The sequence below is a fragment of the Oncorhynchus nerka genome, linkage group LG24, assembly GCF_034236695.1.
Source record: "Oncorhynchus nerka isolate Pitt River linkage group LG24, Oner_Uvic_2.0, whole genome shotgun sequence".
In the NCBI taxonomy this organism is placed as follows: domain Eukaryota; kingdom Metazoa; phylum Chordata; class Actinopteri; order Salmoniformes; family Salmonidae; genus Oncorhynchus; species Oncorhynchus nerka.
In genome coordinates, this window is record NC_088419.1 from 68,362,608 (window position 1) to 68,390,453 (window position 27,846).

Below are 27,846 nucleotides of genomic sequence, written 5' to 3' on the forward strand. Positions count from 1 at the left end.
GAGAGACCCGTTAACTGTCAAATTGATCAAATTGTCATCGAGTTGTTTCACTGGCTTAACCGTGTCGAATCAGATTCAAAGTCCACCGGAGGAAATGTTACCTACACGATTCTCTCTTTGACTTTTTGGGATCGTCTTTTCCAACAGGAAGTAAATATTAAACACAGGGTGTAACTTAAGTTTGGGTTAGGCTTTCTCGCACAGGGTGTCCGGACCACGGCGGTGCCAAGTTGGATTTGACAGTACCATTGCTAACGTTAACAGCAAGACAAGAGAGAGAACGGATTTTTAGACCGACTACCAGGTATCCAGATAGCCGCTAGATAAAAAACTAGAAATAATGTATACATATGCAAACTTACTATTTGTTTTAGTGGCATGCCGATTCAATAAATATCAACCAGGGCCAGCACTCACTTGAAGTTGTTTAGCCCTGCGATAGCTACAATAGCTTGCTCACTGGTTGTTGTCAGCTCAAAATATCCCAAATAACATTATTTTTGAATGCTTAAATGTATTCGTGTAAATTTGGCAAATTTGCTTGTCCACAATTATGTCATTCTTCCCAGGTTAACCGAACCAGAAAGTTCGGTCCGGATGGTGTTGTCTGTACAAATTCAGGTGGTTGACAGTCGGACGGGCACTGTCGCCATGGGCAACCGGGGGATGGAGGAGCTGATCCCCTTGGTGAATAGGCTCCAGGACGCCTTCAGCACCATTGGCCAGAGCTGCAACCTAGACCTGCCGCAGATAGCGGTCGTTGGCGGTCAGAGCGCAGGCAAGAGCTCTGTCCTGGAGAACTTTGTGGGCAGGTATGGGAGTCAGACTTAGCTAGTGATCATCAACAATAAGACATCAGCTAATGCACCAGAACCATTCATGTGCAGGAAACCATTCATGATGTTATTCAATAATGGGTTATTCAGATGCTGGCTGTTTTGAGTTTGGTAGAGATTCATTACATTTACATTTACATTTAAGTCAGCAGACGCTCTTGAGCGACTTACAAATTGGTGCTTTCACCTTATGACATCCAGTCTTCTCATGGTTCCTAACAGTTGACCTCTCCAAATGAATGCACACTGCAGACAGACACCCTCTCATATTCAGTGAGCGCTAGCATGGGTTGTTTACTAAACCCTCTGCCAAGGGTAGTTGTGTTTGAAGCAGCTGATCCTTCTCCATTGTTACAAATGAGTTAAGTTGTGTGACAATAGGCATGATGTGTAAACAAGTGTTTTCAGATCATAGCAGATGGAGAGAGGAGACAATAAGATGATCTCCTTTTCTTTCTCAGTATGGTTGGCATGAAGTGGGGGCTCAGAGGAGGAAGGGGAGGATCATCCTACTCAGTGAATTTCATAAAAATAAAAAACGTGAAAGATTAAGTTATCCTTTTTAGATTAAACTATACTAAATATTTTCACATCACAAAATAACTGATTAAAACACTGTTTTGCAATGAAGGTCTGCAGTAGCAGCAACAGCAGTCTCCACCAGTGTAACTGCTAACCTACTTGCTGTCAGAGCATGTGAGGGCAGTTGGAAATCCCGCTCATTTCTCATGGAGCAGTGATTGTGCACGGCTCCGGTGCTCCATGTCCTTTCCAACGCTCCACTGAAAACCGCTCTGCTCTCAGAGGAAAAAAACTGGCACTCCAAATTCGCTCCATTCATAAAAATCCCAATTTAACCAACAGCCATCTATTGTTGTGACTACCTGGACCTACCATTTGGTTTTGAAGTATTGAAACCAAAGCATATGGATTTGAATGAAAAGTATTTGAATAAACATGAAAAGGTGACTGTAAGAAGTACACATTTCAAATAGACTACATGTCATATTAAACAGCATATAAACACTCTAAATAGGTCAGGAGCCGGACAGGGAGCCTAAGAAGAAACGAAAATGAATGATTTAGTCTATATTATTTCTATTATTTCAAGGCTATAGCTTATAAAGAAATACATTGTGAAGCATTTACAAGTGCGACACAATAGACTGGTAGGGGCATAAAGCGCTCAGCATTTAAACAATATTTCGTTGTATTAAATCATTATAGTCTATAAATTGCGCATATAGGCTGTGACTTACTTAGAATTAAATACAAATTAAACGAAAGTGCCTTTTTAATTCATTTTTAGAAACACCAGTCCAGTGGATTCAGGCTCGTGCGATGGTGCCTGGAGAGCAGGCCAACAGCGGAGAATATTCTCTCCGCACTTGCAGAGCCACTGGGGATCCTAAACACCCTTTAGACCACTCTTACCAGGCTGGGCAGAGATGCAGAGTTTAATTTTTTTATTTTTTTTATATAGGCAGGCCTAAAGGTTTCTAGGCAAAATAACCCAATCAAAACGGAAAGCTCCTTGAACGTAGGAATATGCCAGTCCTATTGGGCCAAAATCAACTATGGCATATTGTATAGATAATAGAACAAAATAACATTGTTTAAGAGATCTGATTTAAAATAAAATACTTTGCTTTTAGCATGTGCACGTAGTAAGTACACTATCAGGCCTTTCGGGATAAGTGTATTTTCAGGTCCCACAATGATTCTTTAGTGGTGGACACTACATCACAGCACTCCCTCTCTTGCTCTTGGTCCTCATCTTTGTAATTCACCTTGATTTAGCACCTGTGTGTTCTATCAGTTTCTTTCTGAAAAGATTTAGTGAACTCCATGACAGTAGCTAAAGCAAGGGGCTATAGGAGCACACAAGTAGACTACAAAGGCATGCTGGGCCATGCTTGCCCTGAGCTCGTGAAGTGAGCGCTACTAGATCGAAATTGGAGTGGGCGAGAAGGCCGCCGCTCCAGCCTTCTGGAATCTCGCTCCGCTCACATACTCTGTTTCCTGTACACTGTACTGCATGATTGTAGTGGGTTTACTAACGCTTTAGTACTAGTCGCCATGTTGACTATGACGTTCGCAAATATGGTTGACAACGATGTAAGCTGTGTGTAGCGGTTTGGCTTTAAGAAATGTTTTTCGCCTGGTCACAGACATGTGTTGTGCACAGAAGTTCGCAAACGAAGGGAAAATGTGAGAGGAGGAGAGTGCGTAGATGCAAGAAGGAATTATACAACGAACAAAGTGATGATGCTGTTTGTATGTGGCTGCAATAAAAGTGAATTGTGTATTCATTCCGCCGATTCTGTTGAAAAACGTTTCTTAAACGTAACGAAATCGGGATAAACCTGAATTTGTCCAATTGAAACTCTTGTTTGCAACTGTTTGGAATAATGATTGTAGCAACCTCATGATGGTTATAGGGAAAATGTGAGTATCATGTAGTAGCCTAAACCTATCACTGTTACATTGAACTGGGTGAGTGGAATATGAATGACAGTCATCTAATATCCTGTAACAAAAGCCCATGCTCATAAAAAAAAAGTGTCCTGCCTAATCTTAAATCTTTGGGCTCTAAGGCACTGCATCTCAGTGCTCGAGGCGTCACTACAGACACCCTGGTTCGAATCCAGGCTGTAACACAACTGGCTGTGATTGGGAGTCCCATAGGGCGGCACACAATTGGCCCAGCGTTTTCCGGGTTTTTATTTATTTGATTTTTATTTCACCTTTATTTAACCAGGTAGGCTAGTTGAGAACAAGTTCTCATTTACAACTGCGACCTGGCCAAGATAAAGCGTAGCAGTGTGAACAGACAACAACAGAGTTACACATGGAGTAAACAATAAACAAGTCAATAAACAGTAGAAAAAAAATAGTCTATATACATTGTGTGCAAAAGGCATGAGGAGGTAGGCAATAAATAGGCCATAGGAGCAAATAATTACAATTTAGCAGATTAACACTGGAGTGATAAATGATCAGATGATCATGTGCAAGTAGAGATACTGGTGTGCAAAAGAGCAGAAAAGTAAATAAATAAAAACAGTATGGGGATGAGGTAGGTAAATTGGGTGGGCTATTTACAGATGGACTATGTACAGCTGCAGCGATCGGTTAGCTGCTCAGATAGAAGATGTTTAAAGTTGGTGAGGGAAATAAAAGTCTCCAACTTCAGCGATTTTTGCAATTCGTTCCAGTCACAGGCAGCAGAGAACTGGAAGGAAAGGCGGCCAAATGAGGTGTTGGCTTTAGGGATCATCAGTGAGATACACCTGCTGGAGCGCGTGCTACGGGTGGGTGTTTCCATCGTGACCAGTGAACTGACATAAGGCGGAGCTTTACCTAGCATGGACTTGTAGATGACCCGGAGCCAGTGGGTCTGGCGACGAAAATGTAGCGAGGGCCAGCTGACTAGAGCATACATGTCGCAGTGGTGGGTGGTATAAGGTGCTTTAGTAACAAAACGGATGGCACTGTGATAAACTGCACCTAGTTTGCTGAGTAGAGTATTGGAAGCTATTTTGTAGATGACATCGCCAAAGTCGAGGATCGGTAGGATAGTCAGTTTTACTAGGGTAAGTTTGGCGGCGTGAGTGAAGGAGGCTTTGTTGCGAAATAGAAAGCCGACTCTAGATTTGATTTTGGATTGGAGATGTTTGATATGAGTCTGGAAGGAGAGTTTACAGTCTAGCCAGACACCTAGGTACTTATAGATGTCCACATATTCTAGGTCGGAACCATCCAGGGTGGTGATGCTAGTCGGGCGTGCAGGTGCAGGCAGCGAACGGTTGAAAAGCATGCATTTGGTTTTTACTAGCGTTTAAGAGCAGTTGGAGGCCACGGAAGGAGTGTTGTATGGCATTGAAGCTCGTTTGGAGGTTAGATAGCACAGTGTCCAAGGAAGGGCCAGAAGTATACAGAATGGTGTCGTCTGCGTAGAGGTGGATCAGGGAATCGCCCGCAAGCAAAGTAACATCATTGATATATACAGAGAAAAGAGTCGGCCGGTGTAGGCCGTTATTATTAATAAGAATTTGTTCTTAACTGACTTGCATTGTTAAATATACAGTAGCAAGAAAAAGTATGTGAACCCTTTGGAATTACCTGGATTTCTGCATAAATTGGTCATCAAATTTGATCTGATCTTCACAACAGACAAACATAGTGTGCTTAAACTAATAACACAAATTATTGTGTTTTTCTTTTCTATATTGAATACATCATTTAAACATTCACAGTGTAGGTTGGAAAAAGTATGTGAACCCCTATGCAAATGACTTCTTCAAAAGCTAATTGTAGTCAGGAGTCAGCTTGGAGATTGGAGATGTTGGTTAGAGCTGCCTTGCCCTATAAAAAAACACTCACAAAATGTGAGTTTGCTATTCACAAGAAGCATTGCCTGATGTGAACTATGCCTCGAACAAAAGAGATCTCAGAAGATCCAAGATTAAGAATTGTTCACTTGCATACGGCTGGAAAGGGTTACAAAATAATCTCTAAAAGCCTTGATGTTCATCAGTCCATGGTAAGACAAATAGTCTATAAATGGAGAAAGTTCAGCACTGTTGCTACTCTCCCTAGGAGTGGCCATCCTGCAAAGATGGCTGCAAGTGCACAGCGCAGAATGCTCAATAAGGTTAAGAAGAATCCTAGAGTGCCAGCTAAAGACTTACAGAAATCTCTGAAATATGCTAACATGTCTGTTGACGAGTCTGCGATACATAAAACACTAAACAAGAATGCACGGAAGAAGCCACCGCAGTCCAAAAAAACATTGCTGCGCATCTGACGTTTGCAAAAGTGCACCTGGGTGTTCCACAGAGCTACTGGCAAAATATTCTGTAGACAGATGAAACTACAGTTGAGTTGTTTGGAAGGAACACACAACACTATATGTGGAGAAAAAAGGCACAGCACACCAACATCTCAACCTCATCCCAACTGTAAAGTATGGTGGAGGGAGAATCATGGTTTGGTGTTGCTTTGCTGCCTCAGGGCCTGGACAGCTTGCTATCATCGACGGAACAATGAATTCCCAAGTTTATCAAGACATTTTGCAGGAGAATGTTAGGCTATCTGTCTGCCAATTGAAGCTCAAAAGATGTTGGGTGATGCAATAGGGCAACGACCCAAAACACAGATGTAAATCAACAACAGAATGGCTTCAACAGAAGAAAATACGCCTTCTGGATTGGCCCAGTCAGAGTCCTGATCTCAACTCGATTGAGATGCTGTGGCATGACCTCAAGAGAGCAGTTTACACCAGACATCCCATGAATATTCCTGAATATTGCTGAAGTTTTGTAAAGAGGAATGGTCCAAAATTTCTCCTGACCGTTGTGCAGGTCTGATCCGCAACTACAGAAAATGTTTGGTTGAGGTTATTGCTGCCAAAGGAGGGTCAACCAGTTATTAAATCCAAGGGTTCACATACTTTTCCCACCCTGCACTGTGAATGTTTACACGGTGTGTTCAAAACAGACATGAAAACGATTCATTGTTTGTGTTTATTCGTTTCAGCAGACTGTGTTTGTCTATTGTTGTGACCTAGATGAAGATCTGATCAAATCTTATGACCAATTTATGCAGAAATTGAGATATTACCGAAGGGTTCACATAATTTTTCTTGCCACTGTATATACACTACTGTTCAAAAGTTTGGGGACACCAGTCTCAACGTCAACAGTGAAGAGGTGACTCCGGAATGCTGGCCTTCTAGGCAGAGTTCCTCTGTCCAGTGTCTGTGTTCTTTTGTCCATCTTAATCTTTTTTTTTATTAGCCAGACCTGAGGTATATGGCTTTTTCTTTGAAACTCTGCCTAGAAGGCCAGCATCCCGGAGTCGCCTCTTCACTGTTGATGTTGAGACTGGTGTTTTGCGGGTACTATTTAATGAAGCTGCCAGTTGAGGACTTGTGAGGCGTCTGTTTCTCAAACTAGACACTCTAATGTACTTGTCCTCTTGCTCAGTTGTGCACCGGGGCCTCCCACTCCTCTTTCTTTTCTGGTTAGAGCCAGTTTGCGCTGTTCTGTCAAGGGAGTAGTACACAGCGTTGTACGAGATCTTCAGTTTCTTGGCAATTTCTCGCATGGAATAGACTGACGAGTTTCAGAAGAATGTTCTTTGTTTCTAGCCATTTTGAGCCTGTAATCGAACCCACAAATGCTGATTTTATTTTTACATTTTTTTAATTTCACCTTTATTTAACCAGGTAAGCTAGTCGAACAAGTTCTCATTTACAACTGCGACCTGGCCAAGATAAAGCAAAGTAGTGCGACACAAACAACAACACAGAGTTACACATGGAATAAACAAGCGTACAGTCAATAACACAATAGGAAAAAATGAAAATACAGTGTGTGCAAATGGCGTGAGGAGGTAAGGCAATAAATAGGCCATAGTAGCAAAGTCATTACAATTTAGCAAATTAACACTGGAGTGATAGATGAGCAGATGGTGATGTGCAAATAGAAGTACTGGTGTGCAAAAGAGCAGAAAAGTAAATAAAAACAATATGGGGATGGGGTAGGTAGATTGGGTGGGTTATTTACAGATGGGCTATATACAGCTGCAGCGATCGGTTAGCTGCTCAGATAGCTGATGTTTAAAGTTAGTGAGGGAAATATAAGTCCCCAGCTTCAGCGATTTTTGCAATTCGTTCCAGTCGTTGGCAGCAGAGAACTGGAAGGAAAGGCGGCCAAAGGGGGTGTTGGCTTTGGGGATGACCAGTGAGATATACCTGCTGGAGCGAGTGCTACAGGTGGGTGTTGTTATCGTGACCAGTGAGCTAAGATAAGGCAGAGCTTTACCTAGCATAGACTTATAGATGACCTGGAGCCTGGCGACGAATATGTAGTGAGGGCCAGCTGACTAGAGCATACAGGTCGCAGTGGTGGATGGTATAAGGGGCTTTGGTGATAAAACGGATGGCACTGTGATAGACTGCATCCAGTTTGCTGAGTAGAGTATTGGAAGCTATTTTGTAGATGACATCGCCGAAGTCGAGGATCGGTAGGATAGTCAGTTTTACGAGGGTATGTTTGACGGTGTGAGTGAAGGAGGCTTTGTTGCTCCAGATACACAACTAGTCTAAAGAAGGCCATTTTTTACTGCTTCTTTATCAGAACAACAGTTTTCAGCTGTGCTAACATAATTGCAAAAGGGTTTTCTAATGATCAATTAGCCTTTTAAAACGATAAACTTGGATTAGCTAACACAACGTGCCATTGGAACACAGGAGTGATGGTTGCTGATAATGGGCCTCTGTACGCCTATGTAGATATTCCATAAAAAGTCAGCCGTTTCCAGCTACAATAGTCATTTACAACATTAACAATGTCTACACTGTATTTCTGATCAATTTGATGTTATTTTAATGGACAAAAAAATGTGCGTTTCTTTCAAAAACAAGGACATTTCTAAGTGACCCCAAACTTTTGAACGGTAGTGTATATATTTTTTTATTTAAACAGCATTAACCGCCAATGTTGGCATTTGAGAGTGAAGTGGTTACTGGATGCCTGATATGGCTGTGTGAGAGTGATGGCTGTGTGACAGTGTCCAGCACTTGGTGGCTTATCTAGCAGGCTCCCTGCTGAGGACTGGGTCTGTGCTGAAGGACTGGAATCAGAGAGAGGTCAGGGGACAGAGTATGCCTTAGAGCACGTGCAGTCAGTCATTGAGCTAACAGAGCTGAACTGAAGAGGGCATTGTGTTCCTTTCTTCCCTCTCTCTGTGTGCTGATGCTTGATGTCTCCTCCTTACTGACTGACATATAAGCAGGACCTCTTTCAGACAGGCATGACGCAGCCTCTACTTCATTTCCTATCAACTGGAGGAGAGCTGTTGACCTGGTGAGAACTCTCTCTGCTGCCGTACGACACACAGACACACGCCCACAGTAACAGGCTAACAACAACACTGAAGCGTCTCCTTGGCAGAATGTGTCCCCTTTATCAGTGTTTTCTGTCTCTGACTCACTGACTTCATGTCTGAAGGCTGAATACAGCTGTATCTCCTGCCCTGAGTGTCAGTCCTTCCTCTCCAGGGATGTTGTGTTGTCACAGCTGAATTATAAATGGAGATAGGATTCTGTAAAATAAATACAAAACGGGACAACAGGAAAAAGGTGGCACTCTGAAGTTGGAATGAAAGACAATAAATACGTCATCGTGTTTTCCACCCATTATTGCTTTGTACTTGATACTGTAGCCTGAGTGGGGGCTTGTTTTGACATTGAGATGTAGAGCTATTGTATGTAGAGCTATTGTAATACTTTAGAGATGCTTCAGGTTCCAATGTTGTGCTTGATATAATCTTTCTCTTATCTTTTAAAAGTAAAACAAACCTCCACTAGCTGTGTCCTAGTCATCACACATAAATGAACATGCCCCTGCCTGCACTGGAAAAACCTATACCGGTATGTAAGCCCTCCACAAATAAGTGTTGTAGTAGTAAAGATGGTGAGGTAGAGAGAGCCGGTCTAGTATTTCAGACTCTGATAAAATGTGCTGGCTCGACTTGGCCAAGTGTGCATTGGCTCTGAGCCTCTGACTGCCCTGGCATTGTGCCTCCGAGTGGAGCCTCCTCTATAGAGCTAATACACAGTGTGTATCTGTTGTTTGGCAGTGAGACAGATGCCTGAGGGGGTCAGTCTTTCATCTCCTGACTCTTCTATTCCTCCCATTTCTCTTCCTCTCAGGGACTTCCTCCCCCGGGGTTCTGGCATTGTCACCCGCAGACCCTTGGTCCTCCAGCTCATCTCTGCCAGCACAGGTAACACACACACACACACACACACGTGATGTAGGATACATCACATTACACTTCTGTCACTCTGTGTATATGTGACTCCCTGTCTGTCTGTCTTCAGGGACAATTATGGAACGCTGTTAATTGTACACAACTAGGAGGCACATGGTACTGCTCTGTTCCCCTAAGCTCCAGGGTTTGTTATCTGTGTAGTGCAGATACAGCAATGATGTCATATATTACAACTAGACTAGATATCTGACGCCTGACGTATGTGTCCGAAGACGATTGGTATAATATATGTATATTTGATGTCTGTGTGAAATGGGCATTGATCCCCTGCATCTCTCTCTCTCCCACCCCTCTATCTCTGTAGAGTATGCAGAGTTTCTCCACTGTAAGGGGAAGATGTTTTCAGACTTTCAGGAAGTTCGCCAGGAGATCGAAGCAGAGACAGTGAGACTCACTGGAACCAATAAGGGCGTCTCTCCTGTCCCCATCAGCCTACGAGTTTATTCCCCTCACGGTACACACACCACAGTGTACTACTCTTACACACTCCCCACATGGTAACACACCCTGCATCTCAACCTAAACCGGATGCTTCAATGCATAAATATGTGTGTCTGTTTGTCCTCAGTGTTGAACCTGACACTGGTGGATCTGCCTGGCATTACCAAAGTGCCTGTAGGAGACCAGCCGGCTGATATAGAGTACCAGGTCAGACACATCAGTACAATTCAACTAATATTATAAGACAATTTCTCCCACCCTTCTTCTTCTTTCATAAATACAGTTGTGTTGTATTTGTTCCCCAGGTGAGGGACATGATCATGCAGTTTATCTGTAAAGACAACTGTCTGGTCTTGGCTGTGACTCCAGCTAACATGGACCTGGCCAACTCTGACGCTCTCAAACTGGCCAAGGATGTGGACCCTCAGGGTGAGACCAGAAGGACAGAACATCTCCCCCAGCACATTTTCACATAGTCCAAATCATAGATATAGCATTCTTTCTTCATTCTTTTTTCAATGGTGAAAATATTCAGTACATTGGAAGTGAATATAACATGGGTACTGTTTGACTTTCTTCTTCATTGTTTTCCACCAGGCCTGCGGACCATAGGGGTGATCACTAAGTTGGATCTGATGGACGAGGGAACGGATGCCCGGCACATACTGGAGAACAGGTTACTGCCACTACGCAGAGGTACATGGGCTTTTATTACCATAATGTTCCCCATAATGTTCCAATAATGTTCCCATAACATCACCCGTGACCAGGCTGAGGTAAGTGTTGAAATGGAGGCTTGATGTCCTCCTGCCATGCTGAGCTCACGGGTTGAGTTACAGTATTACAATCAGTGCCAGCCTGCCCTGGGAGTGTGTGTGTGTAGGAGGGGGGGTCAGGGTCTAGGCTGGCTGGCTGGCTGGGTAAAGCTGTGCCAGGTGCAGGGTCATGCTTGATCCTTCAGGTAATACATTATACATGGAGCCTACTGTTAGTACTGCTGTTACAGTTGAGAGATTAGAGTTGAACTGCCTTGAACCTCCTGGCCTGCTGAACTCAGATGACCTTCTGAATCCTGCATCCACAGATGTAGTGATGTGTAATGCATGGAGACAGCTTACTCTCTCCTCTCCAGGTTATATCGGGGTGGTGAATCGTAGTCAGAAGGACATTGATGGGAGAAAGGACATTAAGGCAGCTCTGGCTGCAGAGAGGAAGTTCTTCCTGTCTCACCCTGCATACAGACACATGGCTGACAGCATGGGTACCCCCTACCTACAGAGGGTCCTGAACCAGGTACACAAGAACATACACTGATACGTTTTGACCAGATAACTGTTCAAATCAGCTTTTTCTTTATTGTTTGTGTGTGTGTCTCTAACTCTCTCTACAGCAACTGACCAATCACATCCGAGACTGTCTGCCAGTGTTCCGCAGTTGTCTCCAGAGCCAGCTCCTAGCGCTGGATAAAGAGGCTGAGGAGTACAAACACTACAGAGCTGACGACCCAGCACGCAAGACAAAGGCCCTACTACTGTTAGTACACACACACACACACACACACACACACACACACACACACACACACACACACACATACACACACACACACACACACACACACACACACACACAAACAACTAACATAATACACAACGCTCTATTGATGTGTGTGCAGGCTGATGCAGCAGTTTGCAGCCGACTTTGAGAAGCGTATTGAGGGCTCAGGAGACCAGGTGGACACTATAGAACTGTCAGGAGGAGCCAAGATCAACCGCATATTCCACGAACGCTTCCCCTTCGAACTGGTCAAGGTCAGCCTTGGGGTGTGTGTGTGTGTCTCACCAGCTTTCGCTCAGTGTGTGTCATGTCTTACCTTGGGTGTGTGCGTGTTTGTATCTTCAGATGGAATTTGATGAGAGGGAACTGCGGCGGGAGATCAGCTATGCCATCAAGAACATCCACGGCATCAGGTGTGTGTGTCAGAGGGGATACATGCTTTGTTGGGCTCAATGGTCTCTGTCACCACTCCTATTTCACCACTCCTATTTCTGTCTCTGTGTCTGTCTGGCTCTCTGTATCTAGGACAGGTTTGTTTACTCCTGACCAGGCGTTTGAGGCCATAGTGAGGAGACAGATAATCAAGCTGAAGGGTCCCTGTATTAAATGTGTGGACATGGTCATCCAGGAGCTGATCAACACTGTACGCCAATGCACCACCAAGGTAACTACTGCTGTGTGTGTGTGTGTGTGTGACAGTAACACCATCATATCTCTTGTTATTTCTTGTCTCTAGTTGGGCTCCTATCCAAGACTGCGAGAGGAGACGGAGAGAATCGTTACCACAAACATCCGGGACAGAGAGAGTCGAGCTAAAGAACAGGTCTCTCTCTCTCTCACACACACACACACACACACACACACACACACCATAAAATATAGAGACGGTGTGTGTGTGTTCTCTGTACAGGTCCTGCTGCTAATCGATGTACAGGTGGCCTACATCAACACTAACCATGAGGACTTCATTGGCTTCGCTAAGTGAGTTCTCCCTGTCTATGTTTTCTGGTCATCATCATATGTGGGTTGGACATGATGATGATTAAATGAGGAAAAATTGTCTGATGGGAGAGTGACTGTGTGTGTGTGTGTGTGTCCCAGTGCGCAGCAGAGGAGCGCTCAGACTAATAAGAAGAGCATTGCAGGAAACCAGGTGAGTTTCACATAGCTTAGTTACTGTATCTCAGGTAATAAATGTCTTAGGTTTTATTCTCTGATGCTAATACGTGTGTTATGAGAAGTTAACAAATGTACATCTGGAATGGCAGCTGATGTGGAGGTTTACTGTATGTAGGAAGAGCAGGTGAACCTGCCTGGGCACACAGTGTCTGCTCCATTCTAACCTCCCTGTTCTCTCCTCTCTCCTGTTACAGGGTGTGCAACCAGTCTCCAGTCTAATAGTATGAGTAGTCCAGTCTCTGTAAGGCCCTCACTGCTGACTCATGGCTGCCTCCTACTGAGACACTGTTTGTACCTCTCACTGGTTGTCTCCTGTTCACCAACCTCTCTAACCCACAGCTCCACTGCTCTCTTTTCCACCATCTTTCCACAGACTGCACTCTGGCCCTACTCCCTCTGCCTGCTCCTCTCTCTCTCTGTGTGTGTGAGCAGCACAAAATGGCGCTGAGTTGTAAACTTGGCTCGGGTTTCTCAGATCCAAGTGCAGCTGTCTGGTCACTCACTAAACACAAACACTAGGGACAGCTACATCAGTTTTTGTGTATGTGTGTCACTGCCTCATCCCCCTTTCTCTCACTTCCTCCTCTCTTTCATCCTCTGTCCAAATCGGTGGGCTTTTAGCCGTCAGCTCTTTTTCTTCCTTCCTGTCCTCTTCACTGCTCTCTCACTCAGTCTCATCACTGAGCTCACAGTTTCTCTCTCCCACAGTTCTTCAACAGTTTTTTTCTCTGGGACTATTTCTTGGTATTATTTTACTATAGCGTACCGTCAATGTCTTTATCATTTCTAATGTTTATTAACCTCATACTCTTTGTGTAGCTTTGTATTGGTCAGAGAAATGTGGTAAAGGACTTGGCAGAAATGACCACTAGTGATGTATTGACTGGGTGAGGGGACATTTGAATGTTCTAACTGATCCTCTGTCTCAACAGCTGATCCTCTGTGCACGCATTACTCTCTCAATCTATGTGCATGTATACGGATCTCTGTGTATGCATGTAGCATGGAGTATATCTGCTCTCTCCTACACTGTGACCCATATGTAAGATACATCATCCCACCATCTCCCTCGTTCTCAAGCTAAGCTCCACAGCACCTGCCTCTCTCTCTCTAAACCTCCCAGCTCAGAGGGATAGTTCACCCAGACCACATATTGACTCTTCTATTTACAACATGCTAACAGGACTCATCACACACTTGTTTTACCTGAACAATTCTAATGCTGGGCTGTATCTAAGTAGACATACAGTACAATCCCAGATCTTAGCTAGCTGACATACTGTAAGGGCTTCATAGCCTACTGTCTTTTGTACCCATGAGATGAGGTAACTTTGTAATCTGAGTGAACTATCCTTTTAATCCCTCCCAATTGAACCTCTTCTCAGTCCCTCCCCTGACATCACCCCTGACCTCAGATCTCTTCACAGGTCATCCGTAAGGGCTGGCTGACCGTCAACAACATCAGTATCATCAAGGGCGGTGCGAAGGAGTACTGGTTCGTCCTGACCGCTGAGAGCCTGTCCTGGTTCAAGGATGATGAGGTGAGCACAGAGTCACTGATCTGGTCTGATGATGAGACGACTGAAGCTGCTAAAGCTTTACTATTGATGCTTACTAGTAGAGTAGTGATGGGGGGGTCGAGACAGTTACATATCGGGATATTATTTTTGACGATATCGCAATATTATTCACTAGTTGGCTGTACTTGTACCAAAAAACTCCAGTATTTTTCCTTCATAGGTGGTTGTCCATCTTCTTTTTAAATAGGGAGCCAATTTATTTTTCAACACTAATTTCTATGACTGATCAAAACTAGTTCTCATGGCTCTCTTGTCCCTCTGCAGTAGACATACAGTTCCTTCAGAAAGTATTCACACCCCTTGACTTTTTACACTTTGTTGTGTCAAAGCCTGACTTTAAAATTGATAACATTTAGATTTTGTGTCACTGATAAACACACAATACCTCATAATGTCAAAGTGGAATTATGTTTTAGAAATGTGTACAAATTATTTCAAAATAAAAAGCTGAAATGTCTTGTTATTTCAAGCCTAAATAACATAATAAGTTGCATGGACTCACTCTGTGTGCAATAATAGGGTTTAACATGATTTACCTGATCTCTGTACCCCACACATACAATTATTTGTAAGATCCCTCAGTCGAGCAGTGAATTTCAAACACAAATTCAACCACAAGTCCAGGGAGGGTTTTCCAATGTCTCACAAAGAAGGAAACCTATTGGTAGATGGATAAAGAAAAAAAAACAGACATTGAATAACCCTTTGAGCATGGTGAAGTTATTAATTACACTTTGGATAGTGTATCAATACACCCAGTCACTGCAAAGATACAGACATCCTTCCTAACTCTGTTGCCGGAGAGGAAGGAAACCGTAAAGGGATTTCACCATGAGGAGTTGGAGTTTAATGGCAGTGATTGGAAAAAGCTAAGGATTATTCAACAACATTGTAGTTATTCCACAATACTAACCTAAATGACAGTGAAAAAAAGGAAGCCTGAATAGAATAAAAAATAATCCAAAACATGCATCCTGTTTGCAATTAGGCACTAAAGTAAAAATGCAAAATAAATGTGGCAAAGATATGAACTATATGTCCTGAATACAAAGTGTTATGTTGGGGGCAAATCCAACACAACACATCACTGAGTACTACTCTTTATATTTTCAAGCATGGTGGTGGCTGAATCATGTTATGGGTATGCTTGTCATCGGCAAGGACCTTTTCAGAAGTACAATAACCTGAAGCACAAGGCCAAATATACGCTGGAGTCGTTTAATAAGACAACATTGAATGTTGCTGAGTGTCCTTGTTACAGTTTTGACTTAAATTGTCTTGAAAATCTATGGCAAGACTTAAATGGCTGTCTAGCAACAATCAACAACCAACTTGACATAGCTTGAAGAATTTAAAAAAAATAATGTGCAAATATTGTACAATCCAGGTGTGAAAAGTTCATAGAGACTTACCCAGAAAGACTCACAGCTGCAATCGCTGCCAAAGATGATTCTAACATGTATTGATTCAGGGGGTTGAATACTTATATAAATTAGATATTTCTGTATTTAATTTGCCAAAAATTCTAAAAACATGTTTTCACTTTGTCATTGTGGGGTATTGTGTGTAGATGGGTGAGAGAAAAAAAAACATATTTAATCAAGTTTGAATTCCGGCTGTAACACAACAATGTGAAATAAGTCAATGGGTATGAATACTTTCTGAAGGTACTGTGAGCAATATGTTTGGAACATCGAATCATAATAAAATCACAGTATCGAATCGCAATACATACAGAACCATGAGAATCGCAATACCGTATCGGCACCTAACTATTGTAATAATATCTTATGAGGTTCCTCGCGATTCCCAGCCCTATAGTAGAGGCTGGACAAAATACACACCTGAGCACCCCAGACCAACACACACACATTTATTACACATACATTTCTGTTAGCTACAAAATAACTCCAACTACTACTGTCTTCTGCAGTAGGGGAAGGGAGAGTGTCATACAGGGAATGTAGGAAAGACATGGGCAGCTAGGGTTCACCATCATCATCAAGCAGGAAGTCTGGGGTATACTGGCTAGGATTGGCTCTGGGAGCTGTCCATCAAGCTGTAGGTGCGATGTGGTTTGTCCGTGGGTCAGCGGGGCTGCCATCTGTCTGCCTGTCTGTGCCTGCTGTACAGGATAGGAAGGTCTGCACAGCAAGTGTAGACAGGCAGACACACCACAACACACTCTCTCAGCCTAGCACAGCACTGCTCGCTCATGAGGTCCACAGACTGTGTTTGTTGGTGGATTTGATTTGATTTGATTTTATGTGTGTTAGTGTGCTTTGTGATGGGCTGGCCTGTAACTTAGGTAACTCAAATGAACACATGTAAGTACAGAGCTGGTCCAATACTACTTCAACTAAGCCCCACTCTTCCCCTGCTCCCCCTCTTCCTCCTCTAGGGGGTTGAGGCATTTGGAGCAGTTCACTCTGACACAGCTGGAGCTGCCCCAAGCCAAACCAACACACACATCTCCTTAATCATTCATTTATTGTCACTCATCACGTTCCTTTCACAGGGGTATAATGGCAACAATGATCTAAATAACACAGTCTCTTCTAACAGCAGTGTCTCTGACAACACTACTGATAGGAGAACTACTACTAGCCTGGCTGGTACAGGAGGTTCTAGTGCTCTGCCTTATATTACACATTACAATATTAGACTGTACTACACAGACTGTACTTCAGTGTAGTTCCAGGTATGCTGGGAAAGGGGTAATAATCTATGGTGAAATAGTAATCATAACTCTTATTTAAAGGGCAACAGGGTTGACTACTGTTGGAGCCCTGTACTCTCTCCATGCACCTACAGTATGTGTGTTTGTCTCAGTGAGGGGGATGTCCACTGTAATAAATGATCCTTACTATCACAGCTACATCAGCATGCTGCCCCAACACCACTGTAGGCCTCAGACACACTCCTCGAGTCAGGCCCAGGCCAAGCTTCTCTCTCGTAAAGTCTCCTCTATTTGAACCCACTTTCTCCACCTCCCCAAAATGTTCTCTTTTTCTTTCCCCATTCCTATCTCTCCCTTTTTCCTCTCTTTTTCTTTCTTTCTCTGGCCCTTCTTCTCTGATTCCCTCCATCTGTCCTTCTCTTTCCTGCTCTCTCCCTCCTATTCCCCCTCTTGCTGGGTCTCTCTCCTTTTCCCTTTCCCTTTCTCCCTCCCTCTCTCTGATTGGCAGTCTCTTTGGGCCTGTACACATTCCTGGCTGGAGAACTCAAGGTTTAGTCCAAACACCCGCTTAGCTTCCAACATCTAGCTAGAGAAATCCCACATGGCCGCTTCTTCACTTCAACCCCCCCTCCTCTCTGTTCTCCCCCCCTTCCATGTCCCCCTTCTCCCCCTCAGACTCCCACTCACAACTCTTCCACACATCCAGATCACCTAGCCAGACCACCAGACTTCAGACACACTTTCTCTCTCACTCTCCCTTATGATCTCTTACATTTTCTTCAGCTCATTCAATCATGTCTCACGACAGTGTGGTCACCGTTACTTATTTTCCTTACATAAACACACATGCTGTACCCAGTCACACACAAACTCCCTCCCATATTTGCTGCTCACACTCTCTCAAGTATAGATACCCTCCATACGTTTAATCTAAACAATGTATACACACTAATCTCCACACACTAAACGGTGTATAATTTCTATATAACATTAAACAGACAGACATTCCTCCTTCCCAGACGACCTGCGCCCATACTCACCTTATACACATTCCCATACAGCACCCATACACTCACATTACACTGTACATACACATACAGCACCCATACACTCACATTACACTGTACATACACATTCCCATACACTCACATTACACTGTACATACACATTCCCATACACTCACATTACACTGTACATACACATTCCCATACACTCACATTACACTGTACATACACATTCCCATACACTCACATTACACTGTACATACACATTCCCATACACTCACATTACACTGTACATACACATTCCCATACACTCACATTACACTGTACATACACATTCCCATACACTCACATTACACTGTACATACACATTCCCATACACTCACATTACACTGTACATACACATTCACATACACTCACATTACACTGTACATACACATTCCCATACAGCATCCAACCATTATAATCTACAGACTCACCTGCAGCCTTTTACCACAGCACAGTAGGGTGTCTGTCTGTGTCCGGTCTGCTTGCTATATCACACAGTCGGTCTGCAGAGAGACCCAGTTTCAGATAGAGCATCTTTGATATATGATCCACCATGAGCAGCCTGACACATACACACACACACACACACACACACACACACACACACACACACACACACACACACACACACACTATCATACTGACCGCTTACTTACAAATATAACAGGCCTCTAGGCTTTCGAAACACAAACAGACAAACCAGCAAAGACCAACTCATACATCTAGTCCCAGTGTGAATGTGCATGTATGTGTGTGTGTGTATATGCTCGTGTGTGTGTGTTTTGAGAGAGAGTGGTGGAAGCCATTCCTTGCCCAGTCTAACCAATGTGCAGACTACTGTACACCAGTAAGACCCTGAACAGGTAGTCTGAACACTGGGATGACGGAACAGGACTCACTCTCTCCTTTCCCTCTTCTCTCCTTCTATTTCTTTCTCTCTGTTCCTTTCTCTTTGCTTTTCATCTCTGAAGTGTTGGAGGAGTAGAAAGATTCTTCATATCTCCTCTCTCTCCGTTTTATCTTCTCTCATTCCTTTCTTTTATCTTGTTTTTCACCCATCCAAAGGTTTCATTGACAAACTGGTTAAAAGATTCTCAATGTCTCCTCTCCTTTCTCGTCCTGAGTGAAGGGTCACACACACACTGGCTGTCCTCTTGTATTGGTCTGGGTCCTGTTCTGGTCGCGTCCAGGCCCGGTCCAGTGTGTGCCGGGGATGTTAGGGGCTGCGAACGAGTATCCAGCCTCGACGTGGCACATTCACTCTCACCACTGGGGATCTGCCAGTGCACTTAGTGAAGGCATAACGAAAAAAGGGGGGAAAGGGATGGAAGAAGGGAGGGACTGAGGCGCCATATATGGGTTGTTGGGACCCTTGGGAATCAACTTTGGAGTGGTCTGCAGTTTCTCTCTCTCTCTCTCTCTTTCTCAAGCGGTACCAGATGTCTGTCGTCTGTCGGAGCGCCAGCCTCTCTCTCTCTATATTTTTTTTCTGCCTTTCTAACAGGAAGTGGGCCCCTCTGTAAAAAATAGAGTGGAATGAAGGAAGAGTTGCAGGGTTCAGGAGAGACCAACACACACACACTGGCGTGTGTGAGACAGACCTACACCTTTCAGTCTTTTTTTTTCATCTTCACCTTTCCTGGCCAATGGGGCGCTCCTTTTTAGGCCATATCTTCATCCCTTTCTCCATCTCTCCCTTTCCTTTCTCTTTCTCCATCTTCCCCCTTCTCTCCAACCATCCTCCTTCTCCACTTTTTACTGTAGCGGTTTCCTGAGAATAGCCCCTCTGGAAGGGGGAGTAGAGTGGAGGAGAGGATAAGCGAGAGGGGAGGAGAAGGGTGGAGAAGAGCGAGGGGAGAAGGGTGGATAAGAACGAGGGGAGAAGGGTGGAGAAGAGCGAGGGGAGAAGGGTGGAGAAGAGCGAGGGGAGAAATGTGGAGAAGAGCGAGGGGAGAAATGTGGAGAAGAGCGAGGGGAGAAGGGTGGAGAAGAGCGAGGGGAGAAGGGTGGAGAAGAGCGAGGGGAGAAGGGTGGAGAAGAGCGAGGGGAGAAGGGTGGAGAAGAGCGAGGGGAGAAGGGTGGAGAAGAGGGGGATGGAGAGATGTTGTGTTTTAGAGCTTCACTTTGAGCAATGACTGTCACATGTAGGATGGCTTCTTTCCCTCCCTATCTTGTTCTCTTTCCTCCTCATCTCTCACTCACTTTTCCTTCCCTGTTTTATTCTCTCTTTTTTCTCTCACTCACTCCATTATTTTCCACTATTTAATGTAGAGTAGTCCAGTCCCTTTATGTATCCTAGCTAGCTCTGTTTCTCTGCTGTTTCCACCATAGAGAAGAATGTTAACAAACCAATAAGACACCTCCCTCCATGCTATACTTAAGCAATAAGGCCCGGGGGGTGGTATATGGCCAATATACCACGGCTAAGGGCTGTTCTTAAGCACAAAGCAGAGTGCCTGGACCAGTGGTGTAAAAGTACTTTAAAGTACTAACGTAGTTTTTGAGGGTCTCTTTACTTTACTATTTATGTTTTTGCCAACTTTTACTTCACTACATTCCGAAAGAAAATAATGTAATTTTTACTCCATACATTTTCTCTGACACCCAAAAGTACTCGTTACATTTTGACAGGAAAATGGTCCAATTCACACACTTATCAAGAGAACATCCCTCGTCATCCCCACTGCCTCTGATCTGGCGGATTCACTAAACACAAATGCTTCGTTTGAAAATGTTGTCTGAGTTGGAGTGTGCCCCTGGCTAACAGTCAATAAAAAAATAACAAGAAAATTGTGCCATCTGGTTTGCTTACTATAAGTGATTTGAAATGATTTATTTTACTTTTGATACTTAAGTATATTTTAGCAATTCCATTTACCTTGATACTTAATACCAAATACGTATTGTATATTTAAAACCAAATATTTTACTGGGTGACATTCAGTTTTACTTGAGTCATTTTCTATGAAGGTATCTTTACTTTTACTCAAGTATGACAAAATGACTTTTTCCACCACTTGCCTGGACACAGCCCGTGGTATATTGGCCATATACTACAAACCCCTGAGGTGCCTTATTGATATTATAAACCGGTTACCAACGTAATTACAGCAGTAAAAATAGATTGATATACCACAGCTGTCAGCCAATGGGGCTCGAACCATCCAGTTTATAATAGAGCATATTTTCTCTGCATGCTGTTTCTGCTTTGACCAGAACAGTAGACCTATCAATGAATTAACCCTTCTTCTATCCTCTCTCCATCACATCTCTCTCTCTCCATCCCTCCCTCCGTCTCCCTGCCTCCATCCCTCCCTCGTCTCTCCCCCTCCATCCCTCCCCCTGTCTCTCTCCTTCCATCCCTGCCCAGGAGAAAGAGAAGAAGTACATGTTACCATTGGACAACCTGAAGCTGAGAGACGTGGAGAAGAGCTTCATGTCCAGTAAACATGCCTACGCCATCTTCAACACCGAACAGAGGTGTGTGTGTGTGTGTGTGTGTGGTTAAAGTGGTGTTTTATGAGACAAGGTTATGACAGACATATCTGAAAGAGATGGAGGGTGAGGTTCAGGACTTTGACACCCTAACTTTGTGACTTCCTCAATGACAGAGAGAAGCAGTGGGTTACTGGACTGAGCAGGCTAGGGCTGAGCTGGGTTGGACCTGGCTGGGTAGGGTGTGTGGACCATAGTATACCAAGGGCAGGCTCATTAAGCAGCTATTCAATGTCAGAGTTCTGGACCAGAGACGAGGCTGTTCTTGTTAGGAAACTATTTCTCAGATCACCACAAGAAGGAGGGAAAGAAAAGAGAAAGAGGGCTGGGTGGGGTGAGAGTGGAGTGGAGGAGAGGGAGCGATCAGCCAGGAATGTGTCAAAGCGTGTCCTACTGCACCCCCTGTTCCCCCTTCTCTGTCTGTGTGTGTGTGTGTGTGTGTGTGTGTGTGCTTTTGTGTCCAGAGTGCTGATGCCGGTGCTCTGTATGTCTGTCTGACATTTATCAGAACCTCAGGAAAGTCCCTGATCTGAAGGCAGGGGGAGAGAGAGTGTGGAAGGGTAAAGGGAGAAAGATGCTAAAATTCCTCAAGAGGAGAGAAGAGGAGAAAAACTCCCTGGACACAGCGGAACTGAGCGAGGAAAAAGGAGAGGAAAAAGTGGGATTTGGGAACTGGTTACAATCCAGCCATTGTAACGCATTGAGTGAGTTAGTGAGTGGAAGTGAGAGAGCCCCCTTCTGGCCATCTGACCAGCAATATCTCCAGCAGCATCTGGTCTACCATCAAGGGATCAACCAGCCTAGCATACAGACACTTGAGATGTCATGGGATACTGTATGTGGTGAGGCTGCTCTCCATAACACTCAGCCTTCGTTTGGAGACAGACAAATACACACACACACACCACCAACATCGGCAGCTTAGAAAACACGAGAGAGGGAGAAACAAAAGGAAATGAACAACAGAGTGATCAATAGAATATTTAACAGATGTGTGTGTGTTTTAACAGATGGGCTTTAGACAGCTCCAGATTCCTGCCACTGTCAGACGCAGCGGCGTCTCCCTGACTGAGGGGGGGGGGGGGGGGGGGAGTAGAACAGGGGAGATGAGAGAGCGAAAGATTCATTGTGTGTGAATAGGTGTGTTCCAGCACTCATAGCATGCCCTGTGTGAGACCTATGTTGTAGTCATGTGTATGCATATGGAATGCAACCTCAAACCTGGAAAGGAAGGTGACTATTTGACTGTATCTGTTATAATTGTTAGAACGTAGAGTACCAGTCAAAAAGATTGGACACACCTACTCATTCAAGGGTTTTTCTTTATTTTTCTCTATAGCAAGTCTCTTCTTCTTATTGGTGTTCTTTAGTAGTGGTTTGTTTGCAGCAATTCGACCATGAAGGCCTGATGCCCGCAGTCTCTCCTCAACAGCTGACGTTGATGTGTCTGTTACTTGAACTCTGTGAAGCATTTATTTTGGCTGCAATTTCTGAGGCTGGTAACTGTAATGACCGTATCCTCTGCAGCAGAGGTAACTCTGGGTCTTCCTTTCCTGCGGTGGTCCTCATGAAAGCCAGTTTTGAAGAAACTTTCAAAGTTCGTGAAATTTTCTGCATGTCGCAAAGTAATGATGGACTGTTGTTTCTCATTGCTTATTCAATCTGTTCTTACCATACTTTAGACTTGGTCTTTTACCAAATAGGGATATCTTCTGTATACCCCCCCCACCTTGTCACAACACAACTGATTGGTTCAAAAGCATTAAGAAGGAAAGAAATTCCACAAATTAACTTAACAAGGCACACCTGTTAATTGAAATGCCTTCCAGGTGACTACCTCATGAAGCTGGTTGAGAGAATGCCAAGAGTGTGCAAAGCTGTCATCAATGCAAAGGGTGGCTACTTTGAATAATCTCAAATATAAAATATATTTAGAATTGTTTAACACTTTTTTGGTTACTACATGATTCCATATGTTATTTCATAGTTTTTGATGTCTTCACTATAATTCTACAGTGTAGAAAATAGTACAAATAAAGAAAAGCTCTTGAATGAGTAGGTGAGTACAAAATTTGACTGGTACTGTATATAAGAACTATAGGAACCTGGAGCGGGGTATAGGTGTTTTTAAGCTGCTGGCTGGGAAAATGTAGTTTGATGACGTAGCTGACCGTATGTAATGTTATTGTAGGAATGTGTATAAGGACTACAGGTTCCTGGAGCTGGCGTGTAGCTCTCAGGAGGAGCAAGACAGCTGGAAGGCTTCTCTGCTGAGGGCCGGAGTCTATCCTGAGAAAGTCACTGTGAGTACCCTAGTCATATCCCCTGACCTCTAAATCTGACCCTTAACCTCTAACCATAAACCATGATCTATAAAGTAACTGAATATTGTTACCCTGACCCCTAACTTTTCACCCTGACAATATCCTACACCTGCCCTAAATGTCCTCTGCCTGGCTACCCTGCCCCTCCTCTCTCCTATCTTGTTCCCTCTACAAGCTCTCCCCTCCTGTTGTTGGCTGCTCATAGCAGCATTCCTGGGCTGTGATGTCATTGTGTGTGTGTGTGTAGACTCAGAGAAATGGCAGATCTGTTTATAATCAGCACTACTCCCCTTCCCTTGTCTCCTTTCCCCTTCTCTAACCCCCTCCCCTCCTTGCCCCTTCTCTAATCCCTCCCCTTGTCTCCTTTCCCCTTCTCTAACCCCTTCCCCTTGTCTCCTTTCCCCCCCTTCTCTAACCCCCTCCCCCCTTCCCCTTGTCTCCTTTCCCCTTCTCTCTTCTCTAACCCCCTCCCCTTGTCTCCTTTCCCCTTCTCTCTTCTCTAACCCCCTCCCCTTGTCTCCTTTCCCCTCCCTCTTCTCTAACCCCCTCCCCTTGTCTCCTTGCCCCTTCTCTAACCCCCTCCCCTTGTCTCCTTGCCCCTTCTCTAACCCCCCTCCCCTTGTCTCCTTGCCCCTTCTCTCTTCTCTAACCCCCTCCCCTTGTCTCCTTTCCCCTTCTCTCTTCTCTAACCCCCTCCCCTTGTCTCCTTGCCCCTTCTCTAACCCCCTCCCCTTGTCTCCTTTCCCCTTATCTTTTCTCTAACCCCCCCCTTGTCTCCTTTCCCCTTCTCTCTTCTCTAACCCCCTCCCCTTGTCTCCTTTCCCCTTCTCTCTTCTCTAACCCCCTCCCCTTGTCTCCTTTCCCCTTCTCTAACCCCCTCCCCTTGTCTCCTTGCCCCTTCTCTAACCCCCTCCCCTTGTCTCCTTGCCCCTTCTCTCTTCTCTAACCCCCTCCCTTGTCTCCTTTCCCCTTCTCTCTTCTCTAACCCCCTCCCTTGTCTCCTTGCCCCTTCTCTCTTCTCTAACCCCCTCCCCTTGTTTCCTTTCCCCTTCTCTCTTCTCTAACCCCTCCCCTTGTCTCCTTGCCCTTCTCTCTTCTCTAACCCCCTCCCCTTGTCTCCTTTCCCCTTCTCTCTTCTCTAACCCCCTCCCCTTGTCTCCTTGCCCCTTCTCTCTTCTCTAACCCCTTCCCCTTGTCTCCTTTCCATCATCTCCCTGTCTTTTCTCTTCTCCCACTCATTTTTGTTCATCAATTCAATTCAAAAAAGCTTTGTTAGGTTAAGGAACTTTCCATGTTGCCAATGCAATATACTGTACCTTACAGCAGCCATGACAAATTACACCACTAACAGCCACCTCTCTCCCCCACTCTTTTCCCTCCCTCTCACCATCCCCCTCTCTCCAACCATCCATCCCTCCCTCTCCCTCTTACCAGGTTGATGGGGAGTGTAGTGGTTCTAGTGATAGTTTCTCTATGGACCCTCAGTTGGAGCGTCAGGTAGAGACCATACGGAACCTGGTGGACTCCTACATGAACATCGTTTACAAAGCCATCAGAGACCTCATGCCCAAGACTATCATGCACCTCATGATCAATAACGTAAGAGGCGTTCCAGACCATCTTTATCACATCTCATAACACCTGGACAGAACCACATTGTTATCCTAGCAATCTGATCTATAAGACTAGTACACTCTCAGGTTGTACAACATATGACACAACGGTTGTGATACAGATATACAAACATGTTTAGACAACCATGGCTTTGTGTGGTGCCTCCATCCCTCTCTCCTCCCCAGGTGAAGTTGTATATTGGTAGTGATCTCCTGGTGCAGCTCTACTCTCTAGCAGAGAAGTGTGTGTTGATGGATGAGTCTCCAGAACAGGAGCAGAGGAGAGAGGAGGTGCTGAGGACTCACTCTGCCCTGAAAGAGGCTCTGGCCATCATAGGAGACATCTCTACCTCCACCTCCTCTACTCCTCTACCTCCTCCTGTCGACTCCTCCTGGCTGCATGGAGCCCCTGGGACCAGCTGCAGGTAACACACACACGCACGCGTGTACATATGAATGCATGCACACACACGCACGCACGCGCACACCATAACTCTAACCCCATTCTCCTCCAGGTCTCCCAGTCCTACAGCTATAGCTTCTAAGCGTATAGCCGCTGCTCCTAGAGCCTTGCCCTCCACCAGAGGCCCCGCCCCCATGGCCCCACCAGTCCCCTCCCGCGCCGCACCCCATGGACCAATCAGCAATCACGCTGATACCACCCAGTCTCCACCCACCGGACTCATCAGACCCCCCCCTAATGTACCCAGGTAACCATGGTGATGATGTTATTTTATTCATTAGCTATTTGTTGGAATTCTCTGCGCGTGCAGAGCCAAACATTGGGCTGCAGAGGTTATTTGAACTGGATGGGGGTCAGCTGTAAAATGTGTTTCTCATCTCTTTCCCATCAACCCCAGTATACATTCGTTCTCTCTCACAACTTCACTTCTCTTGGCATGGATTTGTTTTACTGCTTTCCATTTTTCCGCATGCAATATCTCTCTCCCCTCTCCTCCACTTCTTCCCTGCACTCATTCCTCCCCTGCTTTTGGCCCGGCTCCTTTTCTTTCTGCCTCATTTCCTCTCCACAGTTATTTTGGGCCTCACCCATCATCCCTCTCAAGCCCCTCCCTAAACTCACTCCATAACTCTCCCTCTCTTTTTCTCTACCTCTATCCCAGGAAAATTACAAGCCCTTTTCTCCTATTTCACATCACAGGAACACTCTACCAGTACACACACACACACACACCAAAAGATTCCTTTGTCTCCACAGGGATCTTTCCTGGTCAGCACTAGCAGGAATGCTCACTGATTTCTCAACAGGACTTTCCTCCTGAGGGCACACTGTTTGCTTTAGGAGATCTATAGTGTATTATTTTATTTGAATACTAAAATAAAAACTTTGTATGAATTGTAGAGTACTCTAATACTTTAAATACGTACTACATGTGTATGATGTATGTACTGTCGTGTGTGTCCTGTAGTAGGCGTAGAAATGCCTGAAACAAGATCCCCCTACATACTGGTCTTGATGGAAAAAAATGTAATAAAAAAAATGTTGGGAGGTTCTCTTCTGTACTGTTCAACCAATCCAGTAAATGTGGAGGAGGAGTTAAGATGGAGTGTCGCCTTGTTAACGTCCAAAAGCGGCAGTCACGCTGAACATTTGGTTGTTGGGGCACAGGCTAGTTCAGTAATGGTCTCTCTTCTCTGTCCCTTTCCAGGAGGCACCCCCCAGCTGTCCCCACAAAACCATTGCACTGACCCCTCCCCACAACACAACAATGCCTCTTATAGGACAACTACAACATACAGTCTGTCAATCAGATGGATTATATTACTACTTTTTTTGTAATGCTTTTTTAAAACTTATTTTCCAAATCCCAAATGCACCCATATCCCACAACCCTGAGGCACTTCTCCTATCCCCTACCTCCCAGACACTTGCAAAGATCTGAAATGATTGGATAGGTGTAATCAATGTGGTGACTATTTCTACTAGTCTATTAGAGGGCAAGTTGAATCCATTGCCATATTGATCATTTCTACCCATTCTAAACTCATATCAATCTACCATTTTGCTGGAGACTCTTATCCAGAACTTGTCAATGAGCTGTCTAATCTGTAATAGTGTGCTGGCTCTCCTTCCCCTCTTTCCTTCCGTCCCTCCCCTCTTTCTCCTTCCTTCCGTCCCTCCCCTCTTTCTCCTTCCTTCCGTCCCTCCCCTCTTTCTCCTTCCTTCCGTCCCTCCCCTCTTTCTCCTTCCTTCCGTCCCTCCCCTCTTCCTCTCCTTCCTTCCCTC

The 27,846-nt window shown here is 44.6% G+C and overlaps 1 protein-coding gene across 4 annotated transcripts; it reads left to right on the forward strand.

Annotated features, from left to right (window-relative positions):
- LOC115108494 (dynamin-2-like) lies at positions 1–27,846 on the forward strand. Of its 4 annotated transcripts, none has more exons than XM_029632891.2 (23): positions 1–304; positions 570–812; positions 9,559–9,632; positions 9,985–10,134; positions 10,249–10,328; positions 10,427–10,550; positions 10,719–10,817; positions 11,254–11,414; positions 11,512–11,654; positions 11,797–11,932; positions 12,024–12,091; positions 12,204–12,342; positions 12,415–12,501; positions 12,589–12,659; positions 12,780–12,831; positions 13,052–13,078; positions 14,285–14,398; positions 21,537–21,646; positions 23,853–23,964; positions 25,420–25,584; positions 25,785–26,023; positions 26,114–26,308; positions 27,269–27,846. In XM_029632891.2, exons 2-23 carry the CDS (start codon positions 598–600, stop codon positions 27,306–27,308), a joined length of 2,601 nt encoding a protein of 866 aa, XP_029488751.1. In that variant the 5' UTR covers positions 1–304; positions 570–597; the 3' UTR covers positions 27,309–27,846. The 4 variants fall into 4 exon arrangements, with proteins under 4 accessions (XP_029488751.1, XP_029488752.1, XP_029488753.1 ...); XM_029632892.2 differs by having other exon boundaries at positions 12,204–12,321; XM_029632893.2 differs by lacking the exon at positions 13,052–13,078.

What these genes read in the sequence shown, in the direction of transcription:
- LOC115108494 (XM_029632891.2), top strand. Translation starts at nt 598, where the DNA reads ATGGTGTTGTCTGTACAAATTCAGGTGGTTGACAGTCGGACGGGCACT. An exon ending in ACGAGTTTATTCCCCTCACG is followed by an intron (nt 10,135 to 10,248) that starts GTACACACACCA and finishes GTTTGTCCTCAG; the next exon opens with TGTTGAACCTGACACTGGTG. An exon ending in TCCCCTTCGAACTGGTCAAG is followed by an intron (nt 11,933 to 12,023) that starts GTCAGCCTTGGG and finishes TTGTATCTTCAG; the next exon opens with ATGGAATTTGATGAGAGGGA.